We start from the raw sequence: 26,853 nt of genomic DNA, 5'->3' as shown, positions 1-26,853 counted from the left end.
AGAAGTATTGACAATGAAAAATTATCCAAAGCCAAGATTGGCCCCCGTTGGAGAGGTGGAAATGGTTGTGATGGAATTCAGGTAACCTCAGGACCCTGGGATTTCTGAATTTCAGAACATTAAGAGAATCTTCCAGTCCTTCTTGCTTAAATATGAATGGACATAGATTGCCATTACTGCCTTGCCCCACTTCTCCCAGATTTAGATCACTGGTATTTATAAAGCTTACCAGTCACAAATAGATTCTTGCATTTCCCATTCCTTGCCATAGGGTCCTCTTTCAGTTCCATATGCTTTTATTGGCACTTACTTTGATTTTCTTTACAGCAGCAGCTGCTAATTAGTGACAGCTTTCGAGTGAGCAGCTTGTCATTTTTGGCAGGGGTAGGGGCCATCCATAGCAATTCAAGGCTATATTTTTATTTGCTAAATTTACTTTGCTACATGGAAATACATCTTGAATTAAAAAATAGTCTGTGGTCAAAGGTGGTTATATTTGCTGAAATATCTTCCTGAGTTGGCATTTGGTCCTGTAGTTGAAGAACTCTCAGGAGATAAAACATAGGTTCCGTGTGTATCAGATGCAATTAGTCCTGAGTCATCCTCCTAACGTTAATCAACATTCTGGACGTAGAAACTCGTCGTCGTCTGGTTTTGGCACAATAGTAAATCACTCTGGATTGTATTTGGTAGTATATGCATCATAACTGAAGGAGTGAATTGTTGGTATACATTGTGCTTCCCGTTTATACTCAACTTCTTTCTTGAGACATAATTAAGGGAAAGAAACAGTTTACTTTGCATAAAGAAGATGCTTTCTTTGGAATTTCAGCTCATATCAGCATCATCACATGTCATGTAATTCTCTTCTTTGAAATTGCTGCAAGGAGGTGTCAGCTCTGTTTTACAAACTTATCACGATGTTTATGGAGTGGTACAGCTTGCAATTTGTATTTACCTTGATTAGCACCAATGATGAGTCAAAATCTCCGTCACAGTTTCTATAAAGTGTGATTCAGTACCATTATTCCTGTAATAAGGATTCAAGTTAATGACCTCCGCAGTGTTAAAAATAACATCTTGAAGGAAATAACTGACCTACCATTCATTTCCCCCAATTTAGGCTCTTTTTGTAACATGGAGGTCTACCAAAATTATATTTAACACACAGTTATTGACTAGCTACCATGAACCTATGCTGAGGAAATCAGAATGAATGAGACATGGTTCCTTTCCCTGGTATAACTTCCAGTCTAGTAGTTGAGCAACAGCTAAATCAGAAATGCTTTTGTTCTTATGCCCAGAATGGAGGATAAATTCTAATTCTAGAGAGGTAAAGAATTCCATCTTTTTTAAAATTGGATGATCAAGATGATAAAAGACATAGGATGCAAGTATTGTGTTGATTTTTTTTTTTTTTTTTTTTTTTAGCTAAATGTTTTAAAGATTGTATGAGGCACCTTTCATAGGAGCACGGAATTGCCAGGTGTCCCTGCCCCAGATTTCCCCATGACATATTGGACAACACTTACATTCAGACGTCATCTTCCCCATCAGAGCACCTCTCAGTGGCATATGGCTTGGTAAACACAAATGATCTCCTAACAGTCAACCAATATTTAATGGGCACTGTGCGCAGTAACGTAATTATTTCTACATTTGTCATATTAGTGTTAGTCAGTTTTCACAGGAATTTATCATTTACAGCTTCTCTCTAGCTTCATTATCACATCAGCATCAGGTAACTTGATGTTTAGTTATTGGTGTCATGTGAACAGTTATCAAGATAACTGACTTCAGTATCTTTTACTATCCTATCTTACCCACTAGAATAGTTCACATGTTGTTTTCACATTTGTATTAGTGATATTGTCCCTTTAATGAGAAATGTTTTCTGCCAGCAGAAAACCTGAGTTTAGAATGATCTCTGATAAATATTGGTGATAGATAATAATGTATCTAATGGAAACCCAATAAGGAATTTGGGAACAAATATAACAAACGTAAGCACTCCCTTCTCATAGGAAGTGTCACAGTGTTAATTCTGAACACAAGTGGTCAGGATCTAGGTTTGGGCCTCACTGGAAAATCACCCACCCCCAGAATGATTCTCATTTTTCTCCTCCCACTCCCTTTTACAATCTAAAGCTTTTAGCTGATTTCTGATGGATTGAGAAGAGTGAAGGTGAATCACCAAACCCCTAATGTGGCTTCCTTTGGTTGTGTTTGAAGGTTTGTCATCTTGGTGTTCTCTGACCTTTAGGGAAGGGTGTCCCATTTAAAACATTTTTGGATTGTCAAATCATTTTTGGTATCTGAGTTGCACTTTGTTAATTTACTTTGTAGCTTTTATTGTAAAGCAGTCTTGAAACCACAGGTATCATGGTCAGGAAAAACTCATTTGGTTAGGTGAGGTTTTTAATAAATAAAGCACGGGGGTTGAGAGTATGAGCGCTGGAAATGGGCAGCCTGGTGCTAATCCCAGCTCCTTCACTTACTTGCCACAGGACTTTGGGCAAATTTTCTAACTCTTAAGCCTGCTTCCTTTTATATAGAATGGGGATAATAATCCTACTGCTTCATAGTGTTGTTATGAGGATTAAATGAGGGTACATATAACATGCAGGCAACAGCCCATGACGTAGTAAGAGTTCCTTGAATGTTTATTGTTACTACTGTTACTATTATTACTATTACTACTGCTGCTAGTACTCCCTTTTTCTCCTTTCCCACACTAATGCCTTTGCTGTTATTTAACATTTGGTGATTAAGTGTAGGAAAGGCTTAGAAATTTAATAGTTTGTTTTGTTTCCAACATGAAACAGTTTCTGGTGTGGGTAGCAGTAGTTAATTTAGCATATATGACAAACTAAAAAGTTTTTCCTTGAAACCCAAACTGTCTTCATTTCAAAGGAGGCATTCTCAGAGTGGGGTTACATACCCTCCATCATCAAAGCCTAGAATCTTTACAAAACTTTGTCTCACAAAAAGCCTTGTGTCTCTGTTGCCACCACAACCTGAAACTAACGAGTTAGAAACCACACAGAGCCCTATGACATGCTTGTAGGAGCCCTTCTGAAGGACCCATCACATTTTCTTGTAAGTTGCACGTAGATAGCTAAGCCAGGAACCGATCTGGTTGAGAAAACAAGAAGTTTTTGTTTTTCCTTCCCTCTCCACTTTTAAACTCAAAAGATCTAATTTTGTTGCCTCTGGGAAGATTAAATGCATAGATGCTCACTTAATTTAAAGAAGTCTACTGAGAATGCCGTGTTGTTTCTTTGGGGGTGAGGGGTCTTCAATATTGTTCCACAACTATTCAGGGTTACCACCTAAAGAAGATTTAATATCATATTTTCTGTCTTCTTGCCCTTTTTGTTATTAGTTGTACAGTCTTTAAACCATGTCTAATCTAAGAAAATATATATCCCTTGTATATGTGCTTTTACTGATTGTCAGCATTGAACCTGGCCCAGTGCCTTAGCATGTTGGACAGGTGATTTGACTTTAGTTTGAGAAGAAGAAAGCTAAAGATTTATTTTTATATCAGTCAACTAGGGACCTTATATGTTGCCATGTTTATTATAGCCAAAATGCCACTTTATTTTTAGGTGGAGACTTCTGGAGCGGTAGTATAAAGGCTCGCATGGTTCCAATCCTGTCCTTTTCCTCGTGTTTAAGTCCACATTAAATCCAGTAGTTCTTAAGAGTTCCACTGCTGTTTAAAGAGTGTAGCTCCATGTGATCTTATTGTCTTTAATTTAGTCAAGTGAGACACTACATTACATAGGTTCTGGGTCTCACATTTGCTTTGTTTTTCTTTGGAGCTTTACTGGAAACCAAGTGCTATTGCGTTCTAGCTACAGAAGCAGGAGGGGAAGTTGGCAAGAATTAACTGCTTTCTGTTTGGTCTGTCTGTGGCAGCTGACCTTTTGGAAGGAAATTGCTGCTCTTTGCTTCTTCCTGTAACAGTGCAGCCTGTGAAAGAGCGTATACACAGAAGGGTTCTGTCGTTATCCTGGCTGGTGTCTTGGGGCATAAGCTGTTAGTTAAGAGGTGGGAGTCTTTCAGTGCAGTGTGTTGTAGGAACATGTACTCAAGTTCACGGAGCTAAGTTGTGTGTAGATATCCCAGTAGATCGATAGTGAGAGAGTATCTGTTTCCAGAAAAAGTAGTTTGTTTTAGCAAAACTAATTGTATTTTCTTGCCAAGTCCCAGTTAATGCTATGGACAATTACTTTGTGTGCAATTTTAATTAATCTTAATGTTGAATGTCCTAATATCAGTATTATTTCTTTTACTAGATCACCTTTTTTTCCTGAGAGGCCAAACATTTTTATTTTCCAAGACATGAGCTCTTATTTAAATGTCATTTCATCTCAGAGTTAGAATTAACTTCTTACCACACCTGCTACCCATTGTTGGACCCACCTTTTCTGCAGGAGTTGTTTTACTTAGATACAGTGACTATTATACCCCACACATTGGCATTTTCTTCAGAAAGCTAGAGTTGGGCTTCCAAATTGGAATATCATCCAGTGAGCAGGCAAAGGAACTAGCTGATGAGCCATTTCTCTCTTAAAAAAAAAGATTTTAGTCTTCTGTTATTTTAACAAAAACATATTTAGGTTCACTTTTTATTTTGTTTTTCAAAAGGATTTATATTCAAGTAAGTGTCTGTAAGCAAAAGTGAAGTTATTATGATTATTGGTGAATGCAGAGAACACAGCTACCTGAAAATGGGGCAAAATACCATATTCTTCTGCATTTAGTTTGAGTTCAGTTTATAGGCATGCTTTTCTAATGTATTATTGGTCTCTTTCCTAGATTTACTGTTAATAGTAAAGATTGTTGGTGAGCGTTAGTGTTGATGTACATAAAATGTGTAGAGAGTAACCTTGGGATAATTATCTAAAGTCTTTCCTTAGCAAGGTGGCCCCGTAGTGCTTCTTTTCTGTTCTTGGAACCTGGCCTGATTTGTTCAACCTTCCTGAGTACAAACCTTGCTTTGGCTTTAGGTATAGCTTCTGGTACAAAATAAGTTGATAACAACAAAACAGGAAGATTTCCCCCCAGTTCTGTTGGCCTTTGAGTCGGAACAAAGTTAAGAAGGGATGGCTAAGGCTTTCAGGGAACTGATTTTGTAACTGTATCCTTCTAGAGGTCTTAAATTGTTACCCTTGAACTATCAAGGGCCTTCATCTAGGCCAGTTGTGTCCAGGTGTGTCATTAGGGGTAAGGGAAATACAGTTTTTTAAAAGGAATTCTTTCTTTTTTAAAAAATAAAAGGAATTCTTAAAAATAAATAAATAAATTAAATAAAAAGGAATTCTTGCACTGCTGGGAGTGGTTTTCTGTGTATTTCATTCTATTTACTATCGGAACAAGTTTGCAGGGACCGTTGCTTAGTCATGTCAAAGTTGAAAAAGAGCCAAACATGGGGCTTCCCTGGTGGCGCAGTGGTTGAGAGTCCGCCTGCCGATGCAGGGGACACGGGTTCGTGCCCCAGCCTGGGAAGATCCCACATGCCGCGGAGCGGCTGGGCCCGTGAGCCATGGCCGCTGAGCCTGCGCGTCCGGAGCCTGTGCTCCGCAGCGGGAGAGGCCACAGCAGTGAGAGGCCCGCGTACCAAAAAAAAAAAAAAGAAAAAAAAATTACCACAATTTTGTTAATCCTTTTTTATTTACTCTCCACATAAACACCTTTTTGTTTCTTCTGGACTTCAAAAAAATACTTCAAAATACATTTTTGTGCCACTTACTTTTATATTACTTCTAAAAGAAGGGTTTATTAAACAAAAAAATAATACAAACAGTTATTGAGTGTAAGACATTGTAAAGAATTTAAGTAAAATATAAATAGATGTCAAAATTACAAATTAATCTTAGCTATTAATAGTCTTGAACCACTACTTGAAAACACATTGTTGTTATGTACTTGAAGGTGATAGAATTGCATTTCTTTCTTTTTTTTTTTAACATTTATAGTTTGTTTATTTATTTTGGCTGTGCCGGGTCTTAGTTGCAGCGCGCAGAATCTTCATTGCCAGGTGTTTAGTTGCGGCATGCGGGATCTTTAGTTGTGGCATGCATGTGGGATCCGGTTCCCCGACCAGGGATCAAACCCTGACCCTCTGCACTGGGAGCGCAGAGTCTTGCCCACCGGACCACCAGGGAAGTCCCGAATTGCATTTCTGTTTAAAGAAATGTATAAATATCTCATGCCCTACTTAAATCAAGACTACCTAATTTGTGCCATAAGCTGGATACTGTCATGATGGGAAATATTTCTTCCTATGTCTTTGGCATGTCCCTTTATGCTTTATTCATGTGGAATAGTGAGCAGTACCAATTGCCCATGATTATTAAATATATATTTCAGGTTTTACATTTTAAACAAAATTTAATAAATCAAAAAACTTTACAAAAAATTGTACCAAAACTCCTTCACCTAAATGTAACAGCTGTTTATAGTTCTCTCTGACCTTTCTGTGGTATGTGTCCTCTAGCATACATACTGTGTACACTTTTCATTTAATATTCCTTTATTTATACTTTTAGAAAATATCTGTGGCCTTATATTTCAACATAGCCTTTATATTTCATTTAAGTATTGCACAGTATTCCATCAGATTAATATGTTATAGTTTAACCAGTCTCTTATTTTAGACATTTAGGTTATTTCTAGTTTCTCACTGTTGTGTTTAATACTGTCTGACTGTTGTCCCTAGGAGTTGACCTCGTGCCAGGTGCTCTTCAAAACAAATTTTGCTTAGTGGAAAGTTAATACTATAATTCTCAGTGATAAGAGGGAGGCTGTGAACTCTAGTGAGGAAAATAATAGGAACGTGTGTAGATTTATTAATAAATTGCCTTTTAAACAAAACTTTAGAACAGAAGGGAAGGGATTATCTTTCATCTAAATGGTACAGAAACTCAGTATATTGTAATAGCTGAGGAATTTCTATTTCCTGAACTGTGGGATTCGACCTTTTTGAGAGACACAGTCTTAAGATGAGTTGGTCTTAACAGTATAAATGGGTACAGATATAAACCTTCATTAGAGGGACTTCCCTGGCGGTCCAGTGGTTAAGACACACCACACGTCCACTGCAGGGGACTCGGATTCGATCCTTGGTCAAGGAACTAAGATACTGCATGCCGCGAGTCACGGCCTAAAAAATAAAAAAATAAAAACCCTTCATGCGAAATTCTGAGGCTGACATGGGGCTACATGGCAGCCTCAGATCATTTCTTACTTTTCTGTAATGCAGATGGTCATTGTTTGTGGGCTACAGTAAATGTTTTTTGTTCTCTGAAAAATGTTCTTGATGTAGCTTCTTTCCAAGTGGGTAGTTCAAGTTGCTTAATAGATTTCAACAGAGATAATGATAACGTGCACGCGTTCAAGCTGCGGGCCAGTATGTCATGAGGGAGACCTTGCCCCCTCTCCATCTCCCTCTCCCTTCCTTTTTCCCGAAGCACTATGGAATGATTTTGCTGTGATGTAAAGATTTATGCCTGATTGTCTTCCCAGAATATTATCATCTCTATGTTGCCTGAAAATTTTTTCCTTGTTTGTTTCTTTGTGAGCCAAATACTTGTATTCTTTCTGTTCGCTTCCCATCTGTTTAGTAATCTGATTTTATTAGAGAATTGCCTTCCTGATGGCTTATAAAGTAGTGTTTAGAAATTTTTTTTTTTTAAGAGCAGATGTCTCCAGCGTTGACCTACTTCTAGATGGGATAGTTTTACTCTACCCTTACTTGATGTTAGGCCAATTTTAATATGAGCAGAATCTGAATCCTTTATTGTTACTATTTAATATTTTTCTGTCCCTCCAAGTTCCTACTTCTAGGTAATCACCACCACTGAAGAGGTGTATTGACAGTAAAGCAGAAAACACAACCAGAAAACTTGCTCCTTTTATATTCCATCCAAAGTCCTTTAGTCATTAAATGGTGCTGATATGATTAACAGTTTTGAATCCTGGTTCCTTGCCAGATCAGATTTCTTTTCAGATCAGAAGCATTGTTTACACATCTGTTTCATCTGCCAACTAGCCCAAGCCTTTGCCCAAATCAGAGCCCCGCGATATTAGGTTTCTGATTCTAATGTCTCATTCATTTTCTTTCTTTAAGTTATGAAATATAACAAACATGCAGAAAAGTACAAAACATAATATGACAAACTATCACCACAAGTCCTCAAGACAAAGGCAGCATGGTGCAGTGTAGAGTACAGACTGGGGCCAGGGTGCCCAGATCCAGCCCAGATGGTACCCCTCGGCAGTGTGGGACCTGAGACAAATATTTTACTCCCAAAAGGAACCCATACCCATTAAAAGTCACTGCCCATCCCCTAACCCTTGGCAGCCACCTGTCTGCTTTGTTTCTATGGGTTTGCCTATGCCTATTCTGGGCATTTCCTATAAATGGAATTTACAATATGTGGCCTTTTATATCTGGCTTCTTTCACTTAGCATCATGTTTGCAAGTTTTATCCATATTGTAGCATGTATCAGTACTTCATGCCTTTTTATGGCTAAATAATATTCCATTTTATTTTTCCATTCATGTCCATGTTATCCATTCATCCGTTGATGGACATTTGGGTTGTTTCTACCTTTGGGCTATTATGAATAATACTGCTATGAACATTTGTGTACAGGTTTTTGAGGACATATATTTTCAGTTCTCTTAAGCATATATCTAGGCATGGAACTGTTGGGTCATATAGTAACTCCATGTTTAACGAAGAACCTTCAGATGGTTTTCCAAAATTGTTACACCATTTTACAATCCTGTTTAATTTGCTGAGCCTCAATTTCCTCATCTATGAAGTGGGAATAATAATAGGGCTACCTCATCGGGTTTTTGTGTGAGGGTTAAATGGTAGACTCATAAACATACTCATTGTTAGAAAATAATACAGCAAGTGTTCAATAAGTGATATTAAATGATAAACCTGGATGGTGGATACTAACACTAATAAATGTTATTTTAAATCAGTTTTCATTCTTATTTCTGGAATTTATTAGATGAATCAAAATACTTGTTGCTAATAATTCATACTTTAATTAGGTGGAGTCAGGTGCACCCTTGGAAAGAATAGGAAAAGGCTTAGCTCCTGGCTGCCAGAAGAGCACATCAGAATGGATGTTTTTTGGAGTTTAGTATACTTATGGCAGCCTCGCTCTCCTTACACCACCTTCACAATTCTTAATTCCCTCGTTCAGATGTGAGGGAACAGTCTTCCCAGTGCCTTTCCACCAGCCTCCATCAGGTCTCACCTGTGGGAGTCCTGGTGCCAGTGAAATTGATTAAGACATGGAAGGCTTCCCTGGTGGCACAGTGGTTGAGAGTCCGCCTGCCGATGCGGGGGACGTGGGTTCGTCCCCGGTCCGGGAAGATCCCATATGCCGCGGAGCAGCTGGGCCCGTGAGCCATGGCCGCTGAGCCTGCGCGTCCGGAGCCTGTGCTCCGCAACGGGAGAGGCCACAACAGTGAGAGGCCCATGTAACGCAAAAAACAAACAAACAAAAGACATGGGAATACCAGCTTTTAACAAGAAGGTAAAGTTTATGTGCAGGATGTTGGTTAAGGAGAAAGATAGCAAGAGCTGTTTGTGGAAGATTTACTTTGGGAAGGTACTTAATTGAAGTGAGTTAAAATTGGAGGTGGGGAGAAGGAAGCCACCTTTTGTAAGTTTAAGGTTGTAAAAGTTAGGGAATTCCCTGGTGGTCTGGTGGTTAGAACTCCACACTCAAACTGCTGAGGGCCCCGCGTTCAGTCCCTGGTTGGGGAACTAAGATCCCACAAGCTGCACTGTGTGGCCAAAAAAAATTTTTTTAATATATATTTTTAAGAAGTCAGAATAAGGTTGAGCATTTACTATGAGCCAGGCACCATTTTAAGCATTTACCCATGTTAACTCATTCTTATAGCAGCCCCCTGAGAGACATAAGAATTATTATTCCCATTTTACAAAAAAGAAACTGAGGTCCAGAGAGGTTTAAGAGGTTAAATATTTTGTAAAACTCTGTTTAGGTGAGTTTGCCATTATCTCCAGAACTTGAACCCCATTTTAGAGTCTTTGGCAGTGGTGATGGGATGGAGAATAGGAATTCTAAGATTCTTTAAATTACATACATGAATGCAGCAGACCAAATCCCTGTACACATTTGAAATGCCCTACTCCCACCGCAAGCTAGAATTCATTCTTGCAGGTGGCAGGTATGCTTTGGGAACCTTGTGTTGTCCTGTCCTCTGCATTTCCTCCTTGACAGGTTAATGATAGCATTACTTTAGCCACACATTCTAGAAGTCTTCAGAGAGAGTGAGTTGTTTTTTTTTTTTTAAACAAAGGTTTATATTTTACTTCTAAAAGGGAAAGCATCTAATAAAAAGGTATTTATTATTGGGGCAAAATTATCGTTAAATCTCACCCACTCATATCATTTATTTAACAGGTACTCATTTCTGCAGTTTTCAATAAGCCTGTAACATTATGAGCTATTAGACTTTGAAACCCTTTTTTTTCAAATGCCTGAGGGTCTGCTTTATTTGGGACTCCCAGGATATATCCAGATACATAAGGTCAATGTAGATACCTTATGCTTTCAGAAAGTACAAGATTCTACGTCCAAAGTTATTTTGGGTTATTTGGAATGCTTACGAACAGTAAGAACGCAACTAACAAAGCTCAAATAGTTCTCATCTTTGGCTAAAAATAAGATTGTGAATCCATTTCCCAGTCTTTAAAGAAGCCCCTGTGATGACTTACCAAAGATACAAACCACTTCCCTTGTCAGAACATTATGCATTGAAGATGGAGGTGCCCGTAAATAAGCAGAAGAGAGTGTGTACTGAGGACAGATACGCGTTCACTGCGTGTGTGGGGTGGCTGGATGAGTTCTAGTGGGAAAGGACAGGGAGTCAGCGGATACCAGGTGTAGGCTTTGCCTAATAATGTGTGTAGTACATGTGTGAAGTTTTGACGTGTATGAAGAAAAGCACTACTTAGATTCTAGGTTTTATTGATACAGTCGGTGGGGGGAAGTAGTTTTTTTTCTAAACTGCATATTTTAAATCGTTGCATGATAATCTCAGTAGGTCATCTCATATTCCATGTGCATATAACTCTTAGTTTAAAAGTCAAATAAAAATGATTCTTTACTGTTCAGTGTATTTTTATTTTACATTTTTGACCATTGGTAGGCAAAATCTACTTTCCAGCTCTATCAAAGCATTTTTTGTAGTGAAATTATACTGTATTTATCAAAATAAGGTGGTTACCACCTTATATTTACCCGCTATTATCCTTCAAATGACATTTTAGAAAATAACTATTATGGCATGTTCATATTTAGAACCATAAAAAATATTCTGAAAACTTCTAAGAGCTTAGCATTCTACTCTTTTATAAAAACTAAGAACTAATATAAAACTTGACAAAACAGTGTGACGTTTATATAATACTCCTACTTATGTAGCATATCACCATAGTGTTTCTTTCTTAAAACAAAAATAGACTCCTGGAATTATGCTCAGACAGCAGAACATATGAAATATTTACCAAATATTTGGTGTGTATTTATTCACTCGGCCAATATTTAAGTATAAAGTTATACTTACACAGCATGCCACCATAATAGATACTGGAGATACAGTGGTGAATAAAAGTGCTCCCTCACTTACTGTTCTTATTCAGTGGGGAAACAGACAAAAACAAATTAACAAAAACTAGAAGGGAAAATTACAAACTGTGGGCTTCCCTGGTGGCGCAGTGGTTAAGAATCTGCCTGCCAGTGCAGGGGACACAGGTTCAAGCCCTGGTCTGGGAAGATCCCACATGCTGTGGAGCAACTAAGCCCATCCACCACGACTACTGAGCCTGCTCCTTAGAACCTGCGAGCCACAACTACTGAGCCCATGTGCCACAACTACTGAAGCCCATGCTCTGCAACGAGAAGCCACCGCAATGAGAAGCCGGCATACTGCAACGAAGAGTAGCCCCCACTTGCTGCAACTAAAAAGAAAGCCCGCACGTAGCAACGGACACCCATTGCAGCCCAAAATTAATTAATTATTTTAAAATTACAAATTGTGCCATATGTGATTAAGGGACAGATAGACCATTGACTCACCCAAATTATAAAATCTGTATCATTTTCTTGACTTGGTACTTCATACTGATATCTTGTTCCATGATGACTTTGAAAAGAGCTGATAGATTTGACTAAATTGTGTGTATACATTTATTTATGCAACAACAAAAAATTTACTGAATGCTTATGTTCTGGGCACTGTTTTAGGCCAAGAGAAAGAGCAGAAAACAAAGTCATTGTGTTCGTGGTGATTTCACCCTAGTGGGAAGTCATTAAACATGTAATAAATGTCAGGAAGTGATAAATGATACCAAGAAAAATAAAGCAGACTGAGATGATAGGGAGTGAACAGAATACTATTATATTTGGGTAGACTGAGGAGTCTCTTTGAAGATAAACATTTTCCCACAATCTTCCTTCTGTCTCGTGGGTCAATTCGGTTAATGAATGCAGGATGCAAGGTAATTTTTGTATCTGTTGGTATCATTTACATATTCTTTATGAGAGCTATGGCGAGGTCCTGCTTCTTTCCAATTCCTTACCACTAAAAGAGGTTAATACTACCTGAGTTCTTTTCTTCATTCCTTGATCATTCTTGCCAAAGCACCTTCATCCATCCCATCCATCCCTTTACCTTTTGTCCAAAAAACATGCTTTGGTATCTCTTCCAATTTTCCAAAATCTTGGGATATGATATGAGTCATTTGATTAGAAATTATATTGTACAATTAAATGTCTTCCACATATTTGATTGTAATGTGGGATTACTTCTGGAGAGAGTGATTTTATCCCAGTCTTTCTCCTAGTAAACCCTCAGCTATGAAATTTGATGTCCTGGGTGATCTTACAGTGATCCCAGCCTTAATGCTCAAAAGTCGTAAATTGTACACTGCTCAAGTGTTCTACAGCATTGCACAAATCTAAAATAGGTAACTGGCACCCACCCCACACCTCATTGTTGGCTAACTAACTTGTCCCATAAATAGCTCTGTGTTATGCGATCAGACAACTACAACTAACGGACAAGGAATTTTTGTTTCCTGACACACTTGCGTGGTCTCTGGTGTTCAACAAAATCCAGGTCTAATTCACCGTACCCTGACTATAACACAGTTCTTAGGAGAATCATGCAAATCAGTAGCCAGATAGTTTTGGATGGGATTCAAGATATCCCTGCCTTATACCAAATTTCCACTTCCACAGTGTTAGAGCAAGATTCCGTTTTAGTCCCCTTTGTGTACATGATAGTACTTTTGCTGTCACAATCTGGTTAATCCCAGAGAGTTTCTGCCAGATGAATTAAAAATTCTTAGGTGAGGGCTTCCCTGGTGATGCAGTGGTTAAGAATCCGCCTGCCAATGCAGGGGACACGGGTTCGAGCCCTGATCCGGGAAGATCCCACATGCCACGGAGCAACTAAGCCCGTGCTCCACAGCTACTGAGCCTGTGCTTTAGAGCCCGCGAGCCACAACTACTGAGCCCATGTGCCACAACTACTGAGCCCCGCGTGCCTAGAGCCCGTGCTCCGCAATAGGAGAGGCCACCACAGTGAGAAGCCCACGCACCGCAAGGAAGAGTAGCCCCCACTCACCACAACTAGAGAAAGCCCGCGCGCAGCAATGAAGACCCAACGCAGCCAAAAATTTAAAAAAATAAAAAATAAAATAAATAATTTAAAAAAAATTCTTAGGTGGGTCTGAGAAGGCATCATGGTAGTTTTATAAAACCGTTTTTCTGAAATCAACAGTGTGTTTTAAAAACCTACCCACCATTGCAATATAATGGTTCTTGCTTCTAACTCTTAGCTGGAATGTGTTGTTTTTGTCTGAAAGATTTTTAAATGCTATAATTTTAACAGAACATTGCTTTGTAAATTCCTAAGCAGTAAATCAGAAGGTGAACCTTGGGGTTATTTTTCCAAATAAATCTGTGCCCTTTATGTGCAAACAATTACTGCTCAGGTAAATAGTGATAATACATAGGGTTCCGTCCGTGCTTTAGATATTATCACTTTTCTTTTACTGGGCCTTTTTAAAAATGGCAGTATGTTTAGTGCATTTCTTAAAGTCAAAATACCAAACCTAAAACAAGTGATTTTTTACGAAATCCCAGTGCTGCTTATTTATCATTACTGTTGAAATGCTGCTTACTGTTGCTTCAAGTTTGGAACACATGTAAAAGAAAGAACATGTCTGTGATATCAGAGCTATAGGCAGGGCTTCCCTGGTGGCGCAGTGGTTGGGAGTCCGCCTGCCGATGCAGGGAAGCCCCAGTCCGGGAAGATCCCACGTGCCGTGGAGCGGCTGGGCCCGTGAGCCGTGGCCGCTGAGCCTGCGCGTCCGGAGCCTGTGCTCCGCAGCGGGAGAGGCCACAGCAATGAGAGGCCCGCGTACCGCAAAAAAAAAAAAAAAAAAAAAAAGCTATAGGCAGTTCTTCCCGTAATTCTGGATTTGTACTTTTGCTTAGCAAAAGACTTCAGTACATTTTATAGTCAGAGCTTCATAGACCCAGTTATATACCTTTCCATGGCCACACTGAATTTTGTAAACATTTTGAAGCTAAAATTCAGTTCAAGAATACTGATCTTTAGTCTATCAAAAAGGGCTTAAATGCATTTATCTCTGGCCTGTATAATCGAGTATTTACTCTAATGGATTTAAAAGGGGAAGAAAAAAAGCTCACCCAAACCACTGATTGTTTAACAGATTGTAAACCATGGCTGTGTGGATACAAGCCCAGCAGCTCCAAGGAGATGCCCTTCATCAGATGCAAGCATTGTATGGTCAGCATTTCCCCATTGAGGTGCGGCATTACTTATCCCAGTGGATTGAAAGCCAAGCTTGGTAAGTGAACAAAGATTTTTCCATCATATTTTGTGAAGCACAAGCATATTGAAGTTTTTTTAATATATAAATTTATTTATTTTATCCATTTATTTTTGGCTGCATTGGGTCTTCATTGCTGTGCATGGGCTTTCTCTATTTGCGGGGAGTGGGGGCTACTCTTCATTGCAGTGCATGGGCTTCTCATTGCGGTGGCTTCTCTTGTGGCGGAGCGCGGGCTCTAGGCTCACGGGCTTCAGTAGTTGTGGCTCGCGGGCTCAGTAGTTGTGGTGCACGGGATTAGTTGCTCTGCAGCATGTGGGATCTTCCCCGGACCAGGGCTCGAACCCATGTCCCCTGCATTGGCAAGTGGATTGATTCTTAACTACTGTGCCACCAGGGAAGCCCCATATTGAAGTTTGGTTGGAAAGACAACATAGTGAATACTCTAAAAGTTGTACATTTATAAAGAAAATTATGTGACCCATGAAAAGGTATTTAATTCCATCTTAAAGTTTAAGAAGATGGAATAACTATGGGGATTTTTAAAAATAGGATTTGTTTCCTTTAATAGTAAATTCTGGCTAAAAGCATTAGAATATTGCTGCTAATGAAAAACAGTTAACAAATATGTTTTGAGTGCCTAGCAGTGTTTAGTAGAGTTAGTAGAGTTCATAGAAAATGTTGAAGCCCTTGTCCACAAAGAATTTAGTGTTTAATGGGGCAGATAAGGTATGCATATGCATACAGTTTAATAAAGTGTATTCTTAACAAGTTTAACAATGGTGACTTTGGTATTTTCAAATTTATATGTTTCAAATTTATATGTTTTATATATATATATAGGTAAAGACTAAAAGACAGTACACCAAAATGTTAACAATAATTATGTCTTAGTCGCAGATTTAACAACCATGTTTATTTTTCTTGTTTCCCAAATTACTGTTTATATACCCAGGGGGAAAATTGTTTTTAAATTCTTTCAGAATTAGTACAGTGCAGTAGACTGACAACAGAGCTTTTTAATCAACAACGTTATTGCACACCAGGCAGCAGGCTGTCTGCTGTTCTATTCAGGGCCTGGGCACGTGTTGGTTGGTTACCAGTCTCAGTCTGATCTGTCGTATTCATCAGATACTTCAGGCCTCCACCATCATGGCCAGGAGAGCAGGGGTCCTCATTGACAGAGCCCTGGAGAAACCAGCCTTTATGTTACTATTTGAGGCGAGCTGTAAACCCGTTGGTAATGTTGCCTCTGAATAATTGCAGTTGTGTGTTAGTAGCAGATTTCTGTTCAAAAGCTGGAGAGCACCAAAGGAGGGCAATTTTCTAGGCAATTAAAAAAAAAAAACCAAAACTCAGCCTCATGTGATCGAGAAAAAAAAGAGCTAAATATGAGCATGTCAACTGTACCTCATTTAGTGCTTTTTCCATTTCATTTTTCTTTTCTTTTCTTTTCTTTTTTTTTTTTTTGCTGTACACGGGCCTCTCACTGCTGCGGCCTCTCCTGCTGCAGAGCACAGGCTCCGGACGCGCAGGCTCAGCGGCCATGGCTCACGGGCCCAGCCGCTCCGCGGCATGTGGGATCTTCCCAGACCGGGGCTCAAACCCATGTCCCCTGCATCGGCAGGCGGGCTCCCAACCACTGTGCCACCAGGGAAGCCCTCATTTTTATTTTCTATTAAAGATTTGGAGAGTTCAGAAAAACATTAGTAGGAAGTTTCTGTTGATCTAAAATTTCATTTAGTAAATTTCCCATGCAGTCTTCTTACTGAATGAATGTTAAGAGACTTATGATATCAAGGAAAACCTGAATTTTATTTGGTTTTGGTTTTAAGAATATAAAGATTTTAATTAAAACATCTTCAGTTCTTCACATTTAAACTAAAAAAGTTCATATATATGTATTCAATATATATATCCATATATATATCCATATATATATATATATATGACAGAGAGTTAAGTTTTGAAGTACGAGAAAAAGTAGTACTTGATTTCCATGAGTTGTGCTCAGACTGTTGCTTCTTAAGAGTGGAGCATTATTGCCAGTCAAAACACAGGTGCAGGGCTGCCTTCATTCCTTCCAGGCTTTTATTCAGACATATTTAGTACATAGCACACGCATATTTGAAATTTGGCTTTCTCCACTGCCTTCTCAAAAGTGCAGATTCGAGCATATTATTTGATGAAGTAATGTGTCAAGTGTTTTGGTATACCTGTTTGTGCCCCCATTAGAAATTAGTTGCTAATGACTTCAGGGCTGTGTGGAGATGACAGAGCTGCTTAGCTATCACCAGATCTCTTGTTTGGCTCCAGACACACCAGCAGTAATGAATGTTATTTCAACCTTACAGCTGTTTGTTTTCTTCAGTGAGCTAAGTAATTTAGTACCGCCCAATAGCAATTGTTGCCTAAGTTGTTTAAAAAAAGAAAGAGAGGGATGAGGAGAAGAGTGAGGGAAGAAAGGGAGGGAGGGAGACCACCCAACCCTGTCAACAGTTAAGTGGCTCTGAATTAATACGCAGCCCGTAGAGTGACTTCTGTGGTTCATTGGAGGAGTTAACGTTGCCTACATGTCCCCAATCTGCGACTATTGATGTAAATGTTTGACTTGTGTAAATACTTGTAGGCAACTTCTGTCTTAATATCCCATTTCTAGGGCTTCTTAGAAGTAATGACTCACCTGTCTTTACTTAAGAAATACTCTGTGAAATTAGCAAGACATAGAACAAGTGGAGGCTGGAAAAAACACATAGAGCATTCTTGACCCTGTGCCCCCTTACACCCATGAGGGGGTAACTATAAATAGGAAATTATCAGAGTCCCTATTTCCTTCAGAGTACACAAAGCACTTTCCTTTTCCCTTCATTCCTAGGAGCAAATAGCATAAGCACCAGAGCAAGTCAGTAGGAGAAAGAGCAGTACATTGCAAAGAAGAAAGAAAAGAAAATAGGGCTTCCCTGGTGGCGCAGTAGTTGAGAGTCCGTCTGCCGATGCGGGAGACACGGGTTCGTGCCCCAGTCTGGGAAGATCCCACGTGATGCAGAGTGGCTGGGCCCGTGAGCCATGGCCGCTGAGCCTGCGCGTCCGGAGCCTGTGCTCCGCAACAGGAGAGGCTACAACAGTGAGAGGCCCGCATACCACAAAAAAAAAAAAAAAAGAAAAAAGAAAATATACTATACATCCCACTTAGGTAATTAGTGGATTAGGAATAGATTAATGTAAGTATCTAGTCAATTTGAATTGGACTGTTTCCTAAAATTTGCAGTGAGCATTATAAAGAAATTACTTTAGCCAAAGAAAAGGTGTGATGCATTGAGGCTGCATTTATACAGGCTGTGTGCATGTATGTATACATATGTATGTAATTTCTTTCCCCTAGGGACTCAATAGATCTTGATAATCCACAGGAGAACATTAAGGCCACCCAGCTCCTGGAGGGCCTGGTGCAGGAGCTGCAGAAGAAGGCAGAGCACCAAGTGGGGGAAGATGGGTTCTTACTGAAGATCAAGCTGGGGCACTACGCCACGCAGCTCCAGGTGGGTGTGATCTTGGGGCCTCGAGGCTCCAGGTGGGCATGAGCTCCAGGCCACGCAGCTCCAGGTGGAGGTGAGCTCCAGGCCACACTTCATTCTCTTCCCTGCAGGGGCTCTTCCTTCATTCAGAGATTTTCTTTTTCTTCTTTAACCCAAGGTTGTTGAGTCACACGTGACATGCATAAAGTTCTTATTGTTTGGCTTTGTGGTTGTAGCTGCCTTTGTAAACTGTTTATTTGAAAATAATTTCAAATGTATAGACAATTATGAGATTGATACTAAGAACCCCTACCTACGCTCAGACTCACCTGTCGTTAACATGTGCTTTACTGTATTCTCCCTCTGCGCGCACACGCATGCACACACACACTCACACATGTTTTCATCGCTTGAGAGTAAGTTACGTGCATCACGTCCCTTTGCCCCTAAGTACGCCAGTGTGCGTTTTCTAAGAATATGCACCTTCTCTTATGTAGTTATAGTACAGTTATCAACTTCTGCAAATGTAACATCAATACAACACTTTTAGGTAATCTTATACCTTTATTTCCATTTTGTCCACTGACTTACTGATGTCGTTTAGGGCATTTTTTTCCCCTCCAGCCCAGGATTCTGTTCAGGATCACATACTGCATCCAGTTGTCATGTCTCTTTAATCTCCTTTCATATGGAACCATTTGTCAGTCTTTCTTTGTCCTTCATTACATGGACATTTAAAAATAATTCAGCTCCTCTATTTTTAAAATATAAAATGGACCTTATTTGGAGTTTGTATGACATTTCCTCATGATTAGATTCAGGTTACACACCCCTGATCAGAATTCTAAATAAGGAGTGTTGTGTCTTTCTCAGGGTATCACATCCAGAGGCGTACAACGTCCATCTTATCCTCATTGGTGGTAGTAATTTTGATAGCCCAGTCAAGGTGGTGTCCAGTTTCTCCTCTAATATGGCCTCTTTAAAATGTATTCTGTTTCCAAGCATGGTGCCCTTACTTGAAGCAAATTAAGATGCAAGAAATAGGGCTTCCCTGGTGGCGCAGTGGTTGAGAGTCCGCCTGCCGATGCAGGGGACACGGGTTCGTGCCCTGGTCCGGGAGGATCCCACATGCCGCGGGGTGGCTGGGCCCGTGAGCCATGGCCGCTGAGCCTGCGCGTCCGGAGCCTGTGCTCCGCAATGGGAGAGGCCGCGGCAGTGAGAGGCCCGCGTACCGCAAAAAAAAAAAAAAAAAAAAAGATGCAAGAAATAGAATAATTTTACCTTCTTCCTGTAATTGGGTTTCCCACAATGTGCTTTTCTTGTCCCTGTTGGCATTGGAGGAGCAGCTTTTCTCATGATTACAATATTGTGTCGCTGGGAGTCTCCATCATGAGATCTGGCCCCCTGCTCTGAGGCACAGTTCGGCCCCATAGCATGGAGTGGAACAAAGTGATGTTTGCTCTTGGATTCTTTCAGAACACGTATGATCGCTGCCCCATGGAGCTGGTCCGCTGCATCCGCCATATTCTGTACAATGAACAGAGGCTGGTCCGAGAAGCCAACAATGTGAGTGTCCATGGGTTTGGGGAGAGGCATTGGGAAGTCCTTTCTTGCCCAGTTCTTTCTGGACCCAGCTTTGTCAAGGTGACTCGGTGTGCATCTGGTTGGTGTCACTATAAACAGAGCATTGTCCTGAGAACCCCTAGGAAATAGAAGACTGGTCTCTGATCTTAACTGACTTGTAACCTTGATGAGATTGCAACCAAAAAGCAGTGTGAACAAGTGCAGAATAATTTTACCCCACCTGATTTATATTTGAGGAGAGGCATGCTTATATTCAAGTGAGATTACTTAAGAACAGCCTCTGCTCGCCCCCCAACCCCGCAACCAGGTGTTGAAGAAATAGATCCAACCAGGGCAGTTCAGTGACTGGATCCGCAAAGCCCTTGTGGATGCCTCCCCTGTCACTTCATTTGGGGTCTCCAGGACACCTCCTGTGAGTGGTTCACCCTCTTCCCTCAGTCACAAGAAGGTCTTGAGGGAGGACACACATGATGTGTGTTCCCACAGCCTTGTCCTCCACTGTGTCCCCAGCACCTAGCACAGGTGGCATTGGGTCAGTGAGTGACTGTGAAATGAGGGGTCATCATTATCAGTAGGAAAACCCAGGTAACTCCTGGGACATGTTGAGTTCTAGTCTGTCCAGAGAGAACCCAGATGGACCCTGGGTGGGATACTCTGGTGGAGGTCAGAAGCTTTCTGCAATACTTTATGAAGATGCCATCGTCTACCAGGTCTCCTATTGCTCCTCTTTTCCCACTCTACCCCAACTCTCACAAATAACACTTGCAATTCTCTGACTGAAAGTTTAGCTTTGGGCATCTCAGCCCAGTTATAATGTGAGCATCGCCCTTTCCTTGGGACTGTGGCCTAAGGCTTTCTCTCATCCTCCTACCCAGCTCACTGCTGCCCACACTTTCTCCCCGATCTGTCTCCAGGGTAATTCTCCGGCTGGAAGTCTCGCCGATGCCATGTCCCAGAAACACCTTCAGATCAACCAGACATTTGAGGAGCTGCGACTGGTCACGCAAGACACAGAGAATGAGCTGAAGAAGCTGCAGCAGACTCAAGAGTACTTCATCATCCAGTATCAAGAGAGCCTGAGGATCCAGGGTGAGGCTGGTGTAGGAGGGCAGCGTGTGTCTGGGGGACGGGAGTGAGGCCTAGAAAGAAGCTGGTCGGGTTGGAAGAGAACCAGTTCTCCATTTAGAAGCATTTACCTCTCTCTGGAGTAGCAGAGAATCATTGGCATTGAAGGCAGTGCAGGAGGCTGAGGCTTTGGAAGGGAAGAAGACAGGCGCTGGCCCTTGGAGAGCTTGGGGTCTCACTCTGGCTACCCATATCCAAGGAGCTCCTGGGCTGTGAAGGAAGACATTTCCTCTCGTGGGAAGGAGCACACAGACTAAGGAAACAGTATCAGCCAGTACTTTATGTGGCAGACATTTTCTAAGTGATGCTTTATTGAAATGTTAAACTTTGTAAGCAGGGAGGGTATTAGGGCCGCTAGGGCTGTGTTTTACAGCCTTTTAATGTTGTTCTGTGTGGTTATTCAGAGAGGCTGTCCTGGGGCAGAGCAACTAGTGCATCTCAGCTAGCCCTTATAGACCAGGGCTCCCCTGCCTGGGGTAAATAAATCCTGCTGGCACTTGGGTGCAGAGAATTACAGCATTCAGTCTGGAGTGTGTGGAGCCCCACGAGCGCCCCCTATTGACCTTATAGAATTTGGCAAGGTGACTTTAAAAGTAGACCATCAAAGGTCATGGTTTTTGTTTTAAAAGCAGAAGGTCTTCTTAGAAGCCCATATGATTTAAATTTATTTATTTATTTATTTATGGCTGTGTTGGGTCTTCGTTTCTGTGCGAGGGCTTTCTCTAGTTGTGGCAAGTGGGGACCACTCTTCATCGCGGCGCGTGGGCCTCTCACTCTCACGGCCTCTCTTGTTGTGGAGCACAGGCTCCAGACGCGCAGGCTCAGTAGTTGTGGCTCATGGGGCCAGTTGCTCTGCGGCCTGTGGGACCCTCCCAGACCAGGGCTCGAACCCGTGTCCCCTGCATTGGCAGGCAGATTCTCAACCACTGCACCACCAGGGTGACTTTAATACAGGCATGCTTTGGAGATGCCAAGGGTTTGATTCCATACCACTAAAATAAAGTGAATATTGCAGTAAAGCAAGTCACATGAACTTTTTGGTTTCCCAGTGCATATAAAAGTTATGTTTATCTATACTGTAGTCTTTTGAGTGTGCAATAGCATTATGTCTAAAAAAAATTATTTAAAAATATTTTACTGCTAATAAATGCTAACCATCTGAGCCTTCAGCAAGCTGTAGTAGTAATATCAAAGATCAACATCACAAATATAGCAATAATGAAAAAGTTTGAAATATTGTGAGGATTACGAAAATGTGACACAGAGACAAGAAACAAGCAAATGCTGTTGGAAAAATGGCAACCAAAACACTTGCTCAACACAGGGTTGCTAAAAGCCTTCAACTTATTTTTTAAAAATGCAGTATCTGTGAAGTGCAATATATTGCAGCACAGTAAAATGAGGTGTACCTGTAGTTTCCTCTCCCTGGTTGCATGCCCAGTTCAAAATCTCAGAGAAGCTTTAGCTCAACCAACGAGCCATGAAAATACACATGCATACACATATCAGGTGCTCCTCTACTACCACACCTGTGGGCTCCGTTTTAGAACTGTATTAATACTATTTATTAACTCTGTCCTCCCCAGTAGAATATAAATTTGTTGAGAAGGAACTATGTCTTTTATCTCTGTACCCTGAGATTAGCACAGCCTGAATCATAGCAGGTGTTGAGTAAATGGTGGAGGTCTTCCTCCCTTCTGAATCCATCCCAGACTGCCCTGAAAGAAGGGAAGGCCCTCCTGCTAGATTAGGGAGCAGGACATTTCAGGCTATTATTTCTACCCAAGACCGTTGACTGGTTGACAGTACTGATGATCCTATTCTGGGGTTTTCTGTTTCCTATTTGTGAGGTTGGGTTTCGATTCTGGTTTGGGTCTGTCCCCATCGTGCAATGTCAGTTCAGTCTCATTTATCAAGTGCCCCCATCAGAAGCACAGACTACTGATCTGTGTGTGCAAGGGAAGTCTCAGCTCCCTCCAGTGGAGCAGACAGTTGCCTCAAGTCTCCTGGCGTCCTTCCCAGAAGCTTCTCCAATTGGCCAGGAGAGACCTAAGTGGGTCACTTGCATAAGGAGGCTGGGCCTGGTGTTGGGCTCCCCACCACCTCCCTGTGGGTGGCAGGACTCCGAGGTGGCTCCCCAGATTATTCTGCTATGTTCCTTACCTGCTCAGTCCCCCGCAGTCACGTCAGAGCCATATTTCTCAGTTCTCTTCTAGTTCTGGGCTTTCCTGGCTGTCCAGGGTTGCTTGAGTGTGTCCTTAGTTGCTTTTGTGCGTCCATAGGGCAGGGCCTCGGTCAGTGTGACATGGCCCTGAGAGGCCTGCCAGGAACTTGACCAAGACCTGCTGACTGACGCTCTCATCTTCTTGACTCAGCCCCAGTAAGGACCCAGTAAGGACCGTGGGACGTTCCAAAAGCCTGTTGGTGGGGGTAGGAACGCCAGCATCTAGGATGGCGATTGCCTGTGGAGGGAGGGATGGGGATGCCGGCAGGGGAGGGTGTACAGGTGCTTAACTGTGGAAATGTTTACTTTCTTAAGCTGGCTTCTTGATACACAGGTGTGCCTTGTATCATCCTTTCTATCAGTACTTGCCTAGGTCTTAAGTATTCTATAACAGAGTTTTTGAGAAGGACGTCAGTGAGGCCTCGTTCCCTTATTCCTGCCATCGATGAGATGCCTGACAGCTGGTGTGGGGAGAAGCTGCCTCCCTCTCTTGAGAGAATCTTGCTGCTTTCGTGTCCCCAGCGGCCCTGGACACTCTGTCTCTCTCCCTCTTCCGGTCGGTCTGCTGAGCTCACAGTGACCCAACCTGGACAAACATGTCAGGCCCCTGCAGCACGTGGAGAAACCGCCCCCTTCCCCGAGGAGAGGCGGCTGCGCTCAGCCCCGCGGAGCAGGGCCTTCCCGATGAGGCTTTGTCCTCTGAGGTTGGGGCCGAGAGCTGCTCCAGCAGCCTTGAGTCCCGTCCTGTAACCCACTGACCATGAGGACTGACTCACCTGGAGCTGGTGGTGCCACGCACAGCTTCCTGAGCACTTTCTGTATCACTGTTTATTTAACGTCACAGCAGCCGCTGAGGCAGGTGCCGTGATTCTCCCGTTTTACGCCTGGGGAGGCTGAGGCCTAGGAGAGTGAGGTGATTTGCCCGAGTTCACCCACCTTTTAAACGGCGAGGACACACTTCAGACCAGGCAGGGTGGCTCTAAGCCGGACCCCGTGTGGGGAGAGGAGGGCTGGGTGGGCGGGGAGGCCATGGGCTGGCTCCTCCTCAGCTGTACCCCAAGCTTCCGTCTCCCCACTCCCCAAGGGGAGCTCAGAATCGGGGGGCCAGGGGACGGAGCCCACTCATCTTTGGGTGCCATGGCTGTGGAGCCCTGACTGGCCACTTGTCAGCTGTGTCCCCTCCAGAACAGGTGAGTGCGGTTCTGCCGGGCTCCCTGCTAGATCCGAGGAGATCATGGTCATGGGTGTCCTGTCCCCTCCTCCAGCTCAGTTTTCCCAGCTGGCGCAGCTGAACCCCCAGGAGCGTCTGAGCCGGGAGGCGGCCCTCCAGCAGAAGCAGGTGTCCCTGGAGGCCTGGCTGCAGCGCGAGGCCCAGACGCTGCAGCAGTACCGCGTGGTGAGTGGCTGTGCGTCCCTCCCCTCGCGGGCGTGGAGGTGACACCCCAAGCCGAGCCGAGCCGTCCCGGGGAGCTGAGAGAGGGAGAGAGCCAGGAGGAGAGCGGGACCCAGCAGAGCAGGAGGCCAGAGCCTTCCCCGCTGTGTGGGCACGCAGGGCAGAGCGGGTCGGCAAGGGGTGAGGGGAGGCCCTGCGGGGCTGTTCTGAGAGCCCAGAAGGGCCGCTCCCCCACCGCCCGCCCCTCAGGATCTGGCCGAGAAGCACCAGAAGACCCTGCAGCTGCTGCGGAAGCAGCAGACCATCATTCTGGATGACGAGCTGATCCAGTGGAAGCGGCGGCAGCAGCTGGCGGGGAACGGAGGGCCCCCCGAGGGCAGCCTGGACGTGCTACAGTCCTGGTAATGGGTGTGGGGGGCCGGGCGGGGCGGCAGGGGCTCGGCGCGGTGCCACCGGCTGCTGTCCTGCTCCTGCGTTTTCGTGAGCAGCGGGCTCCCTCTGTCGGGGCACAGGTCTTATTTCACCGGTGGTCTGGTTCTTGCTGCAGACTTTGGTGCCCCCGTCCTGTGCCACCTTCCCCGGGAGGGGCGTCCCTGGGTGAGGGAGTGGGGTGGGGCCAGGTGTGCCGGGTGACGCTCAGGCTGGTTGGACCCAAGTCAGGGTCGCTCCTGTGTGTTTCTTTGTGTTTCTGGAAGGCAGGGCAGCCGTGCTCCGCTCAGTGGATAGGCCAGGCGGCTCAGGCGCCGAGCCTTCCTGGGGGTGGAGCTGGGTGTGGGCCTTCTCCCCAGCCTGGGGGCCTTCTGGCTTCTGGCCTGGAGGAAGCCGGTGAAGGCTTTGTCCTTCCCTTCGGCCTCGGGGCTCCTGTGCAGGTGTGAGAAGTTGGCGGAGATCATCTGGCAGAACCGACAGCAGATCCGCAGAGCTGAGCACCTCTGCCAGCAGCTGCCCATCCCCGGCCCCGTGGAGGAGATGCTGGCTGAGGTCAACGCCACCATCACAGACATCATCTCAGCCCTGGTGACCAGGTGCTTGCTGCCTCTTGGCCACACCCAGGGCCCCACCGGTCGGCCTGGGTCGCGGGCAGCAGGGTCTTTACAGACAGGGCGCTCTGGCTGAAACCCTTCCGGCTCTGCCTCACACCCTCTTTCCATCCCCCCCTGTCGCCTGTCGCTGTGGCCTCTTGCTGTTGACCTTGCCCAGTTTCTCTCGTGGACACTGGCTGGGCCTGTTCCCTGCAGCCCGTTCCAGCTGCCGAGTTCATCTCACTGCCTCCCCTCCTGCCAGCTCCCCCGACTCGCAGTGGCCCCCCCGGGACCGGGGCCGTGCCGCAAGCCCTTCTTTCGCCTGCCGTGCCCCGCGCGAGGCGGCCTCCCCACGCGGAGGGAGGGACCGGAGCGCTGTCCCCTGAGGCGTCACCTGGTCACTTGTGTCCCCGCAGCACGTTCATCATCGAGAAGCAGCCCCCTCAGGTCCTGAAGACCCAGACCAAGTTCGCAGCCACCGTGCGCCTGCTGGTGGGTGGGAAGCTGAACGTGCACATGAACCCCCCCCAGGTGAAGGCCACCATCATCAGTGAGCAGCAGGCCAAGTCGCTGCTCAAGAACGAGAACACCCGCAAGTACGTTGCCCTCGAAATAGGAGGAAAGTGATCCCACCTTCTAGGAAGTTTCTAGGCCTGGCCATTCCTTTGTAGGAGCCCCATTAGCTCTCTGTCCCCTTCCAGCTCTCAGAGAAGCAGTAAGGGGGGTCTTCTGTGAAGAAACTATGATTTAGTAGGGGTATGTGTAAAGGAAACTTTTTATGTGTTTTATGTACATTTATTTCTTAGATAGTTTATACAGCCGAACCCCCATCTCCCCTTAAATGACTTAAGTGTTTTGACAACTTTCTTTATTTCCTCCTACCCCCAATATGTTTTCTACCTTGTGTGTGCTGAGACCCTGTATGGGTTTAAAGTTGAGTCTGTCTGATTTGCAGTGATTACAGCGGGGAGATCTTGAACAACTGCTGTGTGATGGAGTATCACCAGGCCACGGGCACCCTCAGCGCTCACTTCAGGAACATGGTGAGGATGGGAAA

At 43.6% G+C, this 26,853-nt stretch overlaps 1 protein-coding gene across 3 annotated transcripts in view; it reads left to right on the top strand.

Moving 5' to 3' along the window:
• Window positions 1-26,853, top strand: part of STAT5B (signal transducer and activator of transcription 5B) — a 59,241-nt gene that overhangs the window by 18,694 nt on the left and 13,694 nt on the right. For 2 of the 3 annotated variants that reach the window (XR_010838229.1, XM_059048235.2), the window contains exons 2-10: window positions 14,814-14,951; window positions 18,316-18,472; window positions 19,925-20,014; window positions 20,947-21,121; window positions 24,647-24,777; window positions 25,024-25,175; window positions 25,644-25,799; window positions 26,213-26,392; window positions 26,752-26,839. Coding sequence is in view for 2 of the 3 variants with exons in the window: in XM_059048235.2 (XP_058904218.1) it covers window positions 14,824-14,951; window positions 18,316-18,472; window positions 19,925-20,014; window positions 20,947-21,121; window positions 24,647-24,777; window positions 25,024-25,175; window positions 25,644-25,799; window positions 26,213-26,392; window positions 26,752-26,839 (1,257 nt within the window). In the remaining variant the exon portion in view is untranslated. The remainder of the gene's footprint in view (window positions 1-14,813; window positions 14,952-18,315; window positions 18,473-19,924; window positions 20,015-20,946; window positions 21,122-24,646; window positions 24,778-25,023; window positions 25,176-25,643; window positions 25,800-26,212; window positions 26,393-26,751; window positions 26,840-26,853) is intronic. The other variant, XM_059048237.2, reaches the window with a different exon arrangement.

Source organism: Kogia breviceps, chromosome 19 (genome assembly GCF_026419965.1).
Source record: "Kogia breviceps isolate mKogBre1 chromosome 19, mKogBre1 haplotype 1, whole genome shotgun sequence".
In the NCBI taxonomy this organism is placed as follows: Eukaryota; Metazoa; Chordata; class Mammalia; order Artiodactyla; family Physeteridae; genus Kogia; species Kogia breviceps.
This window is presented reverse-complemented; position numbering and strand designations above follow the sequence as displayed.